Source organism: Polyergus mexicanus, unplaced genomic scaffold (genome assembly GCF_030449975.1).
Source record: "Polyergus mexicanus isolate NDT 795.1 unplaced genomic scaffold, iyPolMexi1.0 SCAF_12, whole genome shotgun sequence".
Lineage (NCBI taxonomy): Eukaryota > Metazoa > Arthropoda > Insecta > Hymenoptera > Formicidae > Polyergus > Polyergus mexicanus.
This window is the reverse complement of record NW_027223332.1, coordinates 3,559,734-3,576,235: the sequence shown is the minus strand read 5'-3', so window position 1 is coordinate 3,576,235 and position 16,502 is coordinate 3,559,734. Positions and strand designations below refer to the sequence as shown.

The 16,502-nt window shown below is 33.3% G+C and overlaps 1 protein-coding gene across 5 annotated transcripts in view; it reads right to left on the bottom strand.

The window, feature by feature from the left end:
• Fife (regulating synaptic membrane exocytosis protein fife) overlaps window positions 1–16,502 on the bottom strand; it is a 281,898-nt gene that overhangs the window by 37,657 nt on the left and 227,739 nt on the right. For all 5 annotated transcript variants that reach the window (XM_070304866.1, XM_070304868.1, XM_070304869.1 and 2 more), the window contains exons 16-18: window positions 6,107–6,285; window positions 5,495–5,710; window positions 4,279–4,607 (exon numbers count right to left, since the gene is read on the bottom strand). In XM_070304866.1, coding sequence (XP_070160967.1) covers window positions 4,279–4,607; window positions 5,495–5,710; window positions 6,107–6,285 — 724 coding nt within the window. The remainder of the gene's footprint in view (window positions 1–4,278; window positions 4,608–5,494; window positions 5,711–6,106; window positions 6,286–16,502) is intronic.

Genomic DNA, 16,502 nt, shown 5'->3' with positions numbered 1-16,502 from the left:
ATTCTGCATGTCATAAAGAAAATGCATCATTATTAAATAATAACAATATAAGTTCAAATACAATAATACGAAAACGTTTTAAACAACAATGGTTAGAGATCGATTTGTTTAAGCCATGGCTACGCGAAGTGTCAGATAACGTTAATTCATTTTTCTGCGCGTTTTGTAATATATCTGTTATTGATGGTTTGTCTCAAATCTATCGTCACACAGAATCCAAGCAACATATTATAAAATGTAAAGAAAATGAAACAAACAAATCCAGTGAAGATATGAATGTGAACGGATCACTTTTGTCATTTAAAGAGCGAAAGAAATCAGTAGAAATTCGCTATGCCGCGTTAATTGCTGATAAAAATATTTCGCATCAAACGGCAAAAGATATTCTTACTCTTTTCCAAGAAATAGGAAAAGATTTTAATGTTTTGAAAAATATGAGTATGGGCCGAACAAAATGTACAAATATAATTTCAAATGTGTTATGTCCGATTGAGACGGATCGTATAGTTAACAGCATTCAAAACACTAAATTTTCAATTTTTATTGATGAAACATCCGATATTTCAAATGAAAAATGGATGACGTTTCTTGTTCGGTATGTTGATTCGAAAATATTAAACATTCGCTCGCAATTAGTTAAAAATTAATTAATATTAATGCGAGAGACTGCAGCGCAGAAAAATTATTTAATGCCTTTAAAGCTGAAATGTGGAAATTGAATATTCCATTTTTAAATATTATTGCTTTATCATGTGATAATGCATCCGTAATGACAGGAAAACATCTTTCATTTAAAAAAAAGCTGAAAGAGATGTGTAAAAATTTAATTACACTTCCCTGTCCTTGTCATTCCACTGCATTAGTTGCGCATGCCGTATACGCTAAAATACCGGATTATTGCGAGGAATTTAAAAAAAAAATCGTGAATTTTATTAACGGTAGTCCAAAACGTTCGGCAATTTATCAAGAGTTCTGTGAATGTTTTCAGGAAACAAACCTAAAAATTTTAAAGTTGTTTGATACACGGTGGCTTTCTCATCATTCATGTGTTGAAAGACTTCTTGAGTCTTGGGATACTATCAAGTTATTTCTGAATGAAATTACCATAAGCGAAAAAACAAAGTCTGGAACATATTTATTATCTATGATGCAAAATCTAGATATAAAAGTCTATTTTTTATTTTTACAGCATATTTTAAATTTTTTAAATTCATTTAATGCATTTTTCCAAACTGTGGAAACTAGAATACATTTATTGCAGCCAAAGTCAGTAGAACTTTTAACCACAGTTTGCAAACATTCTTTTAAAGTCAGAGCATTTGAATAATTTATGTAATAATATTAAATTTGATGAAAAGGAGAATCAAAAATTGTTAGAAGAAGTTTCTTTAGGATCTGAATGTGAAGACTACCTCGATGAATTAATGAAGGAAGGACATGCAGATATAGTTGTAAATGTTCGAAAGAATTGTTTGCAATTTTATGTAACTGCCGCCGAGGAAATTTATAAAAGATTACCAATTAATGATACATTTTTATCAAAATTAAAAGTTTTCGAACATAACCTAGCATTATTAGATATTGAAACATCATTCAATGATGTTTCTTTTATCGCTGAAACTCTTGGCGGGTTTGACGAAAACGGTTTGAAGAAAGAATGGCTTACTTTACATTTAGATTTTACAATAACAGAAAAGGAAAAGCTATTAAAATTAAGCTTTGATGATATATGGAAACAAATTTTACAAAGTCAGTATTCCACTAATATTGATAAATATCCCAATCTCAAACGTCTTTTGAATGCTGTTAGATCACTCCCAAATTCGAATGCCGATCCAGAAAGAATGTTTTCTGTTTTAACAGATTTAAAAACGAGAAACGAAATAAACTTTCGTCTTCCTCTATAAATGCTATTTGTGTTTTGAAATCAACATTGAAAACAAGAAAAGAAACCATTCTAAATATGGAGATTGATAAGAAGCATTTATCTCTTATGTCGTCGGACAAATTATATAACACTCCTCCTAAAAAACAAAAAAGCAGTCTTACATTATATGCTGCAGATGTTTGTGATATTGCTGGTCCTTCAACATCTACCGATATGCAATAATAATGTTCAGAAGATAATGACTTGTATTTTATGGGTATTATTATTCATATAATATAATAAAAATAGTTGCTTTACTTATTTTCTTGTAAAAATATCATGTCTGTAATAGATATTATGTCTCCAAAAGACACCATATTTGTAAAAGGCGCGTCTAAAAATTTTCATGTCTGTAATAGACATTATGTTTGCAAAAGACATAATAAAGTAAATATGTAAAAAAATATTATGTCTATAAGAGACATCAATAAAATGTGGTACAATAGGGCTCCAGGCGAAGATTCACATAATAAAAAAATCTAACGCGCCATTAGTAGAACCTCATGGGTGGTATGGAAGTCCATTCACTCTTTGTTCTTATATTATTGTAATATTTATAATCTTACACAAATATATATTTGTGTAAATAATTAATAAAGTAATTATTAAAGTAAAGAAATAAGAAATAGCATATGTCCTTACACGTAAATATATCACTTTTACCATATCATAATAAATAATAAAAATTAATATAGCATAACAAAAAAATGTTTTATATAACTATGTATATATACACACATATATACATAATAAAAAGTTCACGAGTCGGAAAAGCATTTAACGCTGTCGTATGTAATAAGCCAAGCGATCAACATTGCCTTCGTTGCCAGCTCGGTAGAAAGCGAGAAGAAGACGGAAAACATATGTCTGTTCTTCTCTACTCTCCGAAGCTAGCCGAAGCGCAGAGCGCACATGTACACGGTTCGCGCTTGTGTGCGTTATCCCCTCCATTGCTGAGCCGTGAGCCGCGGGACCTGTTTCTGGCATCACTGCTCCGACCGCTCCGCCGGATGGACCGTGGGCCTGCGAGTTCGCTGCCCCGTCCATATCTCTCGGCTCCGAATAGTTATCCTCGCATCCGCGTACGGAATCAGGGAGAGTTCTTCGCCCAATCGAGCATTTTCGATTTCCGATCATCGCCCCTGCACTTCTGGGAATACGCGAATAAAGTATGCGGCATTGATAGCCTACGGTTTTACCGTACTCGCACAATAATCACCGCGCCGAAATACTTGTCGCGCGTGTCAATCTATTATATTCGGCGCCCGTCAAAATAAACACGGCCTTGCCGTACACGCACCGATCGACCGCGCCCCGTTTCTTGCGCGTCTCGCGCACCAGCTAAATAAACACGGCCTTGCCGTTCGCCGACGACGCCCGATTTCAATACCACTTCGATATCTCGAAAGTAACGCGACGACCTACTGTCACGTATCTATTATAATGCATCGATTTTCTATCAAGCATTCCTTATAGCGCAGCGACCAACTTTCGCGCTCGCATTGTTACTCGCGCTTTGTCATACGCCGCGCATTCGCTCCGCGGAGATTAACTGTAAATTGACCATTGCTGAAAAGAGGTAGAATAAATAGTCTGAATTACATCCTCATCTGCCGTGTGTCTCACCCCTTTCTCGAGCCCTGATCTCGGCAGAGCTACTCCGCGCGCTCGCGAAAGCGGACCTGTTATAACACTCGCTAACTTTTATAATACTTTGTGGTGAATTTTTGCTGTTTATAACGTTTTATACGAGCTTTTTGCTGAAACAACGTAATCGAAAAGCAATAATCTAAGAAGCTGTTATTTAAGTATTTTCAACAAGCACTCAGAGGTACCGAACAATACTATCGCCATTGGCTAGCAACTATGTTATTATCATCTTTGAAAAGAAACAGGAGAAGGATGTGCTTGCTTGAAAATGAGAGCCAGCTTACAGCAAAAAGCGGGACACAATTTATTGGGTCAAGTATGTCAATTCGTAATGTCAATTTAGATATATGTATATCGAGTAAGCTAGATAGAACAAATACCATATATCTGAAAGATTTTAAACTCAAATTTTTTACATTATCAAATAACTTTTTGTTTTTATATTAAAACGTTAAAAATTAAAATTCTATTACATTTTCTTAAGAATAAAACTGTATATTGTTATTCGTTTAATTAATATTCCATTCTTTTCATTTATTCTATTATACAATATTATTAAATACTCTCATAATTAAGGGTCACATTGATCTTGATCGTGAGATCAATAAAATTTATACGAGAAAGATCCTCTTACTGACGCATCAGTGTATTCCCGCTGGAAGAAAATGGATCGGGTGTCGAATATACTCCGTGATACTCACGTTTGCTATCAGCGCCGCCCTGACTTTGGAAGCTGCTTCTGCGACTACCCGGCAGAGATCTGCTGTAATCCCGATTGAGCTCGTAAGGCTCGACCTCGAGCTGTTCGGACTGGCTGGAACCGCGTCTGGAATTGGCATGCCAGGCGTGATCCGGATGTAGGAAGCAGAATTCTGGACTACCGCTGTCACTCTGCGTATCGTCGCTGTAGCTACGATCCCGCAACTCCTTTCTCAGCAATCGTTGGGCGATGTCTATCGATAGCGAACCGCGTGGCGAACAGTATGGCGATTTGCCTGTTCGAAGCCCGCGCGGATCCTCCAATCGATACCTAGACATTTCATAAATTACGATATTGCGATACATAAACTCGATAATTTATATTAATTAACAATTTAACTATTTGCAAACATGCTTATACTCTTTCTTTCTTTTTATTGCTGTCTGTGATTTATAAGTAATTAAGTTGATAACATTTCAAATATTATTCTTTTTATTATTTACACTTTATAAAACTAAAGATAATATTATTTATATTTTTAACACATTTTTAAAGTTTGTAAAAAAATTATATAATAATTAAAAAGATATAACAATTATATTCGAGTAAAATTATAAATCACGAAACTGTTCAATTCTTTATAATAATAACTTGATAATTTTATTTAAATTTATAATAATTCTTGGATATATAATAATAATAATAATAATAATTATTATTATTATTATTATCATTATGATTATTATCATCATCACTATTGTCGTTATTATTGTCATTGTTGTCATTGTTGTCATTGATATCATTGTCGTCATTGTTGTCATTGTTGTCATTGTTGTCGTTATTGTCGCTATTGTCGCTGTTGTCGTTGCTGTCGTTGCTGTCGTCGTCGTTGTTGTTGTTGTCGTTGCTATTGTTGTTACTGCTCTTATTGCTGTTACTGCTGTTACTGCTGTCATTGCTGTCATTGTTGTCGTCGTTGTCGTCGTTGTCGTCGTCGTCGTCGTCGTCGTCGTCGTCGTCGTCGTCGTCGTCGTCGTCGTCGTCGTCGTCGTCGTCGTCGTCGTCGTCGTCGTCGTCGTCGTTGTTGTTGTTGTTGTTGTTGTTGTTAATCACGGTACATTGTACCGAGGAAATCAATCACAGGCGACGTTGTAACAATTTTATGCCATCCAATATTAAGGGTTCTTCAATCTTCATTTTTTGAAAGATGCACTTACCAAACCGCTCGATCATTTTCAAGCGCTCGCTGAACATCGACAGTGCATTCACCAAGGAACACATTATCACCATCAGGACAGTAATCCCAGAGAGTCACCTCGATCGCACGTTCCATCAGGCTCTCGCCGTCAACTCCGGTAAAGAACAATGTAGCGTTCCAAATAGGTTTCTGGGTCGGCTCAGCCACGATAGTCTTCAGCGGAGTTGCATCGCCGCTGTGTAAAAGACACAAGTAATTACTTAGTCAATCTCTAATTAATCAATCTCTTATTTGGAGTATCGAGAAACATAAAACAATTAAAATAAATTAAGAAGAAGAAGTTAAGCCTCTCTTCGCGAAAAGCTTTAATTAAAAGATAGTTATAATAAAGTAGTTATAAAAAAAATTATTTAATTGTTTAAGTGAAACCTCGTAAATGTTATTCAACATTGTATATTTCAATTTTATATAATTTCTTTGAGTATATACTTGTGTATATTAAATTTATGTATATGATTCTTACTTTGCTTTGATACATAATACAAATTTTATGCGATTGAGAATCAATTTTGTGAAAGTCCAAAAATGTATATTGGGCATATCCAATCTGAAAATTTACATAGTGACTTACCATGGCGGAGCAAGAACGAGTTTAGCGAAAGCCTCCGGCAAGGTACCGAATCCAGTGTCTTCTCGGGCACATAAGTCGTCGGCCATAAAAACTGAAACGACCAATTCTTTGCGTTCTGTCTCGTACGAAACCTGGATTTGTACGCGACCAGTCACCTGCCTCTCTTTTGCTATTTGCTCCTACAATACAGGAAACCAGAATTAACATTTCCGATATATCAAGATCTAAAAAGGTTAAAGATTTTTAAACCTGCGGGTGGTAACAAATGTTCCTTGCTTTTTGAATAATTTATATAAAATTCACAAAAAATTGTTAAAGCAAGTAACGATAAAATTGATATTACAAAATTGTCAAAGATAGTTTTGAACACATCGTAAATACTAAAATTTAAAAAATTATTAATTTTAATTTTGAATAAAAATTCAAAGAAATAATATGATTTTTAAAAGAATTAATAATTTTGAAATACATTGGAAATAGTGTTATTAAATTATATGCATCAATTAACACATAGTTTATAAAAATAATAGCGATAAAAATACTTAATTTAAAGTACCCAAGAACATTTTGAAGAATTTTTTTAATGGAACTTTCGTGCCCACTTATGGTTGTCATGAGAAACTGGAAGCAGAAGTTAATTTTGCATGCAAAAACGGTTTCACGGTGGAGTTTTGTTGAAGAAATAAAACGAAGATGAGAATGAGCAAACTAAGAGCAGGCCCGAGGTTTAGTTTTATTCGTGTCAAAACCCATTCCGTTTGTGTCATAGACCATACAGCATAGCAACTATAAATGTGTGTGTGTGTGTGTGGATGTTGTCCTAGAAAAAGTATTGGTTCTGAAAAGGCTATTAATTAAATTTTATTTAATCCTTTTAGGCTAATTAGTCATAGATCGATAAGATGTTCTAAAAATAAAAAGATAATTAAAATTTAAAAATCCATGACAAATCCATTACAATTTTAAGATTTTGATATTCTAAAAACATATACAAAGTTTTTCAAATTTTTTAGTCTAATATTCCAGACTGGAATCTTTCAACTTTTATATTTATAAATATTTGTATGTTTATATTTTTGTAAATTTATTTTAACTTACTTCAGAATTATCTTTTTACTAGAGAGACAACAGAAAGCAATATATATTAATTATAAAATTTACGTTACTTTGATATTTTTGTAATCATATCTTGAATCTTAATATATTGCTGTTAAATACTATGTATAATATATAATAAATTTTTTTCATATGTTTTTATTTCTCATAAATGTATTTAATGTAAATGTATCATTGGACTACCATCCTAAACGTGCGGTACAGTCAAGAAAAACGTTCGTTTAAACAGGTCTTCGTTAATTCTCTTTCATCCTAATTTGTTTCACTATACGCAATCAACAATTTATATATTCTCTTCTTGGTCTTCTTCTCCTCTGTTCTTATTTCTCTTCCGATTTGTTTCCATCATATCCTTCACATATGTCTTCTCTGCAATTATAATCTCGCATGCCTTTCCAGATCGTCCAAGCTTTTATATAATCGCGAAAACATAATTAAAACGTCCATTACCCTTTTTTCACGTACGGTTTTCTCGGACTGTATGCTGTTTGCCACATATTCACATATATATTTACTTGAATAAAAAAGTTCCTTTCTATACGCAAGCAAAAACATGTGTTTATCGCAACGCGGTTCTTCGGCTGCAATAAATCACATTATGACATGTACATTAAGGATGGTATATTTGTCATAAAATTTTTATCCGTAATTCTAATACTTCAATAAGGAAAACAACTTTATTGTATGCTCTTGCATTCTCTAAATGAAAACTCGTTAAAATCTCATCGATCATTAGTAAATTGATCGTACTGCTGTTTTGTTTATGAAAACGGAAACCAATTGATATTACTATTACCATTAACTATGAAATAGGATATGAATTTGGGATATGCGTATGAATCTCATATTCTAATTTTGGAACTGAAACTGAAATTCGATATCATGTGATAATTCTATGGAGAAACTTCTCTCTCTCTCCGAATGGCATGCTGATCTCGGAATTAGATTTTAACATGGCATATTAATATGTAATTTCTTGAATAAAATAATATGTATGATAAAAACGCTAATCTAAAATACATGATATGATTTTAATTTAAAATTATGTAATAAATTTATAAGTAAAGCTTCAAATTTTCCAAAATATTACACCAAAAGTTAAAATTTAATTTTGCAAATAAAATACAAGATTAGAACTAACAACAAATAAGTCAAAAGTCTATTGTTAAAATAAAATTTTTAGTATTTATTAAAAAAACTTATGGATATATGTATATTATAATTAATATAATATATTAATAATATATATTTTGTAAATTTATATGTATATGTGTATAATCATTGTAAAATACTTTTTCAAGTATATAAATTAGAATGAGAGAGAGAAATGAAAATATACTACAATATGAATAGATAATTAATGATTAATAATAAAATAATAATAGGAGAGAAAATAGTCAAAAATACATATATTTGAAGATTATTTTTAAGGACAATCTCTTTGTTAACAGGTGCGGTCTCAATAATGGAGGTAGAGAAGTTCTTGCAGACGAAATCCGGGGTGAAAGAATCTTTTTATCCCGATTTAAAGTAAAAAGTGAAAAATGAATTTTAATGAAGATGCCGAGATAAGATTTTGGAAAGAGATTACGGCAAAAGTAATCTAACCATCAAATTTTCTATCTCCATTATCTCTCCATATAATAGTTTCATATATTAAAATGATCGCAAGCAAGTTTTTTTTTGCCGTTTAATAATCATTGCTGGAATTAAAATCTAAAATTGGCAAAAATTATATGACAGATATATTTAAACAATTCTCCTCTTAGGAAATTGATTTGTTTTTTATGCCGCACATTATAAATTACCAATTATTCATATATAGCTTTTCATAATACAGTCATTATATATTAAAAACCAATAATCAAAGATGTTAAAATTAATTATCGCATATAATTACTATACATATATTTATTATTCTCTTTTCAATCTTTATCAAGCATCTTCCTTATGTTGGCTACCATTTATGCTTAATTACACGTGCATACAGAGGATGGGTTCTGTCGAAGCCGAAGAAATGTCGTTGCGACAAGCGTTGATGTACAATGTCAATCTATTACAATTGTTTCCAAAACTCGCACTTCCCAAGTATAGCAACCAATGTTATGCGATGCGCTTTGTCCGTTTCTTCTCTCCAGAAACATTTATCCGATGTACGGTCGGCAAAAGTACGATCCATTAAATCCACACTCGCACATGCTCGCGTATATACTAGGGAAAGCGACAATGTGGCAACAACCAAACGCCCCGCGTTTATCTATCCGAACAAACCGAACGCTAAAGATTACCGTTAGAAATTATCAGCTTCGTTCATCAACTTGTACAGCCGGTCATCGAATATTGAGCAAAAATGCTTGCAACTCCAAAATCCCAAAATGCAAAACGATAAAAACTAACATAGTTATTGAATGCCCGTTTGTATTTATTTATATTTGCCCATCGCGTAGCAAATCGATAAGACTGCAGCTGACAGGGATTGCAACAGCATCGACGACAATTCGTAAGCCCGCCACGTGAGATATGACAGATGACCGAAAAATTATTTTTCTACCCCATCAATATATATAGGGTCGATTGATCGTAATTGCGATAACATAGCGGACAATGCGCTCGGACGTTTGGCATTTATGCATCATTCAGGACGAGTTTGGTGTTCGTGCGTCTGCGCTCGCAATCAAAATTAAAGATAGCGGATAGATAGAAGAAAAAAAAAGAAAATAGCTATGTAGAATTATGTGTGTTTGTATGTATAGAGAGACAGAGAGACAAAGAGAGAAAGAGAACCAGAAAGAAGTTATTACACGTCGATCTATAAATTGAAATATTACTGAGCTAAACAACGAGGCAGCCACAGACGTACGGGAGAATTGAAAGAGAGAAAGAAAAAGGTGAGATAAACGAGAAAATCAAAGAAAGAAAGAAAAAAAACGCTAACGTACAACTAGAGTTCGTGCCAGTTGGGAGAGAGTAGCGTGGAGGACCAATATGCTAAATTTGCTCAACATGGACAACTTACATTTCGTCTTTTTCATTTCTCTTTCGTCGCAGCGGATCTATTTTTTTATTTTTGATCATATTGTGTGGTTTTTTTTATATTACACGATGCAGTTGGGTTGTGTCAACGGGTATATACAGGGAGACACACAATTGCATGTATATATATATATGTATAATATAAAGAAACGTAAACGACATCGAGTATGTACATACGTATGGGCGGAAGTAACGGAATTACTTAGAGTAACGTAAAGGATAAAGAGACGGAGCACACAGAGTATGTAGAAATCCAGAAAGGAGTCTCGTAAATCTGTCGTATATTAGGATGAATGTAAAAAATTAAGGACATAGAGTAATAAAAAAATTAAAGACAGGGAAATAGGAAATGAGAGAAAATGAGAAAGAAAGAGAAGGGGACAGAGAGCGTAAGAAATATCAGCTGAACGAAATAAAATAAAATAGAGCTGTATATGATAAGAAGTAAATGAGTTAGAAAAAGAGAGAATGAAAGAGCAGAACGCGGCAGATGAATATACATTTATACATATATATGATCTTTCTCTGGCAGGATGAATATTATGTAAAGAAAGATCGAGTGCCACAGCCTCCATGTATGCATATATAGTCGAGCTTCTCCGCGAGAATCTCTTTTTTTCGCCGTTTCTCCTTTCAGATCACTTTTTCGAGAACGCGAGAAGGATAATCCTCACATCGCGAGTTCAGGATTAAATTTTGTGGAGAAAATCTGGAACAGTGTCAGAGCAGTTTTGTGAAAAACTAATGAGCATTTCTTTTGCCCATTTTATGTATAAAACTAAAATTTGTTAAATAGCATTTTTTTGAAATATATTTTTTCTGTATAAATGTAGTCTTGATATTTATACAAATAATACTTCAGATATATAATTATTTAAAAATTGTGTACAATGTCAAAATAAAATAGAAAATTTAAAATAAAAATAAGAACTAAATTTAATAACGCCAAATTTTTTATCATTCGAAAAACGCTTTGATTTTGAAAATATGTCAACAGGTAGGTTGTGCAACAGTCAATTGTGTAAAAGCAAAATCACGAACACTCGTAACGTTTAATATACGCATAATGTTTTCGATACTACATAATATACACAATATTAGCACGAATAAAATCCGCTCGACATTATTCCATTTTTTTTCGAAAATGAAAAATTCCAGGAATTGAAGAAATTCAACACCTCGCAACGGATCACTTTCAGCGACTTTAGTCCGTAATCAGCAATGAAGCAGAGAAAGGAGAACAGCAACGACACAACTCGCCCCAACTGACACTTTCACTTTTTTTTTAAGCTACACATCTTTTTTCGAATCTTCTCATTGCACACGTGCTTATAGCGTCTTAACGCATTGTGCCTCTCTCACGTGAAATAAAAAGCATGACATTCGTTCTCTCTCATGACAGACACGCTCGTTTGTTGCCTTTTTCTTTTTTTCGCCACCATGTACGTTATGTTTTGGAGGATCCTAGATATCACTATCATCTCTAATTTTATCGCTGTAAATACCCTGCAAAGAAGGACTCAATGCTATTGTACCGAATTTTCAAATACGAACGAGTTCTTAAAATTTTGAGTTTTTGTATCTCGCTTTGTCAAAAAGACGTCAATTATTTAAAGATTTTTAAAAACAATGCGATTTGTTTTATGAACTTTAAGTTCATTTGCAAGGTATGCGATTTTAAAAAATTGGCAAACGTTTGCTATAATTATAGAGCTTGCACTGAGGAATCGATAAATCCTGTATTTGTTAGCTCTACGATATTATTAAATGTTATTAATATATATTAATAATTATGAAATTTATACAATAATCTAAATAGCGCCTGATATTCTGCATACCAAAAAATATGTAAGAAAGAAAGAAATAGCTGAAATATTCTTTATTAAAAAATATGACGGTAAATATGCATATTAGGTTACACTAATGACTTTGACCTTGACATATGTTGTCAAGGATATGACCCTGAGTAACTTTTCCTTATAACTTAACCAGTCTCTTATAGTTTCTGAGATATTTAAAGTTAACATTTGGGTAATAATATAGAGACAGAAGATAAAATCTAATCCTTTTTGATAATTGTGCAGAATAGGAGAGGCAAAGTCCGTCCCACAATTGTTGCATGAATGAGAAAGTATATGCGTGGACGCAGTGGGTTCCGCACCCCATTATGGGGAGACTCCACTTCCATAAGATATAACCTAACCCAAACTTATTTCTGAAAATTTGGTTTGAATTATACAACGTAACCCAAACCAAAGAAATAGGTTTAGGTTAGGTTATATCTTTCGAAAGTGGAGCCCTCTCGTAGGGGGGGGGAGGGGGACTCACTGTGTCCACGCATACACTTTCCCATCCACACAATAATTGTGGGGTGGACCTCGTTTTACTTTGTAAAGTATATGTGTGGGCACAGTGGTTTCCGCCTCCCTACGGGGGGGCTCCACTTCCGGAAAATATAACCTAACCCAAACCAAATTTTAGTTTTAAATCAGGAATAGGTTTGGGTTAGGTTATATCTTTTGAAAGTGGAGCCCTTCTGTAGGAGGGAAGGGGGGCGGAACCCACTGTGTCCATACATATACTTTACAAAGTAAAGTGAGGTCCACCCTAAAATTGTTGCGTGGATGGAAAAGTGTATGCGCGGACGCAGTAGGTTCCGGCTCCCTTCCCCTACGGGGTTTCTATTTCCGAAAGATATAACCTAACCCAAATCTATTTCTAATTTAAAACTAAAATTTGGTTTGGGTTAGGTTATATCTTCCGGAAGTGAAGCCCCCTCCCGTAGGGTGGGAGGGGGAGGCGAAACCCACCGTGTGCACGCATATACTTTACGAAGCAAAGCAAAGTCCATCCTACAATTGTTATGTGGATGGGAAAGTATATGCGTGGACGCAGTGAGCTCCACTATAAGAAAACTATACACATAGGTTTAGGTTGAACCTTGCTTTGCGTGGAAAGTAAAAAATCCAAAGAGCTTCGTCTCTGGAAATGTAAAGAATCACTTTTTTTCACGTTTGATCTACGTAAATACAATGTATACAATCTTTATTTTTCTTTATTTTATAATAGAGAAATCATTAAAATTGTGAAATTATAACTTTAAATATTTCAGAAACTATAAGAGACCGCCGGTTAAGTTATAAAAAGTTACTCAGGGTCATGTCCTTGACAACATATGTCAAGGTCAAAGTCATCGGTGAGGTGTAACCTAATATACATATTTACCAATATGATAACATTATTAACTCTTAAAAAGACACAGAGAATTTAAATAACATGTACAATAGATTAATAAAGGTCGTTTAGTTTTTTTCAGTATCTAAAACAGAGAGATTGACACAGTGTCATTTTGTGACATATCGATTTTTCTCTTTCAACTTTTTAACTATAACGCAAGTACATAATTTCGTTTATTTCATTTCTGTAACGTGATTATCATTATTTATAATATTGTAATTTTAGTTCACTTGATAAGGACCAAAACCATATGATCGAAACGTTGTAATGTAACAATCAAACAATAAATTGCCAGTTTGGTCGTGTAAACACTCGTCTAATAATCTGTATATGTTTCCTTCCATATGGGTATATATTATATGTATACATACATATTGATTATTACATTATTTAGCAAACAATAGATTATAGAAATTTCTACATTCTCTGATTCGATAAGAATACTGATTCAGTTTTCATTTTCCTATTAGCAAAATTCTCTGAATCACGTTGTTACTTGCTAAAGACATTTAGAATCGACGTTGCAATATCTAACAATAAGGTAAAATATCGATTATTATATGCAAGCTCTATAAAATGCCAAGTAAAATGTACTCGCATTAGAAATGTTATTTATCTTGTATTTGTCTTGTTCTTCTCATCAATTCGATTACCGGCGAAACGTACCGGCTGTGAAAGAAGTTGTTTTATCGGTGTACAACGTCACTATCAATATGTTTCTCAACGTTATAAAACCGCATACACTCCGTTTATCAATGAACTCTGTCGATTATAGAGGTTCTTAAAATATTGTTATTTTATATCTTATTAAACATTACATAAATTTTTCTTTTCCTCTCTTACAATTATTTCATAAATATATAACGATTATATATAAAATATATAAGGAAAAAGAGAGAAAAAGAAAGAAAGGGATAGGTTCAAGACTTATTGAAATATATTGCAGAAACAATATGAATCGCTAGTATAAATAAACTTTCAATAAAACCGTAAGAAAGAATTTGGACATATGATAAGCGATTCTCGAAATAGTTTTAGAATTCACAAACAGAACGTGATAAAAATAATAAAACTAAATTATCATTTCTCTTCCTATGCGCAGAAAATGTATTGAGTAACGTAGTCTGAATTTGCAAACAACTTCCACTTCGCGCGCGATCACGCGCGATAAGTCACAATAGAATATAGTATAGATTGTATTTTATTTTAATTATATGTAGTTTACATCAAAATTAAAGAGGGCGCAATTGTATTAAAAATTAATTTATTTTTTCAGGTCATTGTTTCGAATAAGGCCTTTTCTTAATCTTGAGAAATATGATCGGATCTCTCGGTAAAACTCTTTGTTGTGACCACAATAGTAATAATCAGTTGGGGGAGTCCGACCCCTATCACCCCACCCCCCAAAATTACCGAAAATTAGGTAATTATGTTTTATAAAGTCTACTCCACAACCAAACCAAGTTTTAGTTTTCAGAAATAGGTTTGAGTTAGGTTATACCTTTCGGAAGTAGAGCCCCCCGTAGGGGGGGAGGGACTCACTGTGTCCACGCATACATTTTCCCACCCACACAACAATTGTGGGGTGGACCTCGTTTTACTTTGTAAAGTATATGTGTGGGCACAGTGGGTTTCGCCTCCCTACGGAGGAGCTCCACTTCCGGAAGATATAACCTAACCCAAACCAAGTTTTAGTTTTAAATCAGGAATAGGTTTGGGTTAGGTTATATCTTTCGAAAGTGGAGCCCTCCTGTAGGAGGGAAGGGGGGGGGGCGGAACCCACTGTGTCCACGCATATACTTTACAAAGTAAAGTAATGTCCACCCTAAAATTGTTGTGTGGATGGAAAAGTGTATGCTCGGACGCAGTAGGTTCCGGGCCCCTCCTCCTACGGGGGGTTCTATTTTCGAAAGATATAACCTAACCCAAACCCTATTTCTTATTTAAAACTAAAATTTGGTTTGGTTGTAGAGTAGACTTTATAGATTTTATAGTATAATTATCTAATTTTTGGTAATTTTGGGGAGTGAGGGTGATGGAGGTCGAGCTCCCCCAACTGATTATCACTGTTAGAGTCACAACAAAAACTTTTATCAAGAGATCTGATCTTATTTCTCAAAATTCAAAAAAGGCCTTATTCGAAACAATTACCTCTTTTCACAGTTACACAATTTATGTTTTCTTGTTAAAAAATATGTCGGTTAAAATCTTTATGTTCAATTTTTAACACATTCATGTATTAATTTAATATAATATATTGCTGTTGTATTAATTAAGCTCAAATGTTAAATTACTAAAACAACTAAGAAAACGTCTCAAAATAACATAATGTGCATATATTTTCAATTTTATACAATAGATGTGTTTCGTATTATTAATAACAGAATTTATCTGTTAAAATTGAAAGGAAAAATAGTAAAATAGAATATTAATAGAAACCTCAATGACTTTGACCTTGACATATATTGTAAAAGTTATTGTCCTGAATATCTTCCAAAAAGTTTTAAACGTCGCTTCTTGTTTATTGAAAAGTTAATAACAAAAAAGGTTTACTAAATAAGACGTAATTTTTCTGATACAAGGTACATTTAATAGAGCATAATTTAAGAGATTCATTTGTTTATATGTAGTAAATCAAACGCATGGATAGAAGAGGGGCTCCACCCCTCCCTCTGCATCCTCACTTAAAGAAAAACTAATCTAACTCAACCCATGTTCAAGGAAAGAAAGGGGGGGGGGGTAAATGTTTATTTTAAGTACAATAATGCACCTTTCGGCATATGTAGGAGGATTTCTTTAAATATTAAATGGTAAAATTCTCGAAAAAATATTCACCTCGAATAATTCTTCATCTCTAGGAAATGGATTAAATTAGGTTAGCTTTTTTGGGAGAGGGGCTCCATCCCCTGCCCACGCATTCGATTTATTACACGTAAATAAATGAATATGCTAGTTTATGCTCTCTTAAATGTGTGAAAATTACATATAATTCGTGGAAATTCTTTTGTTA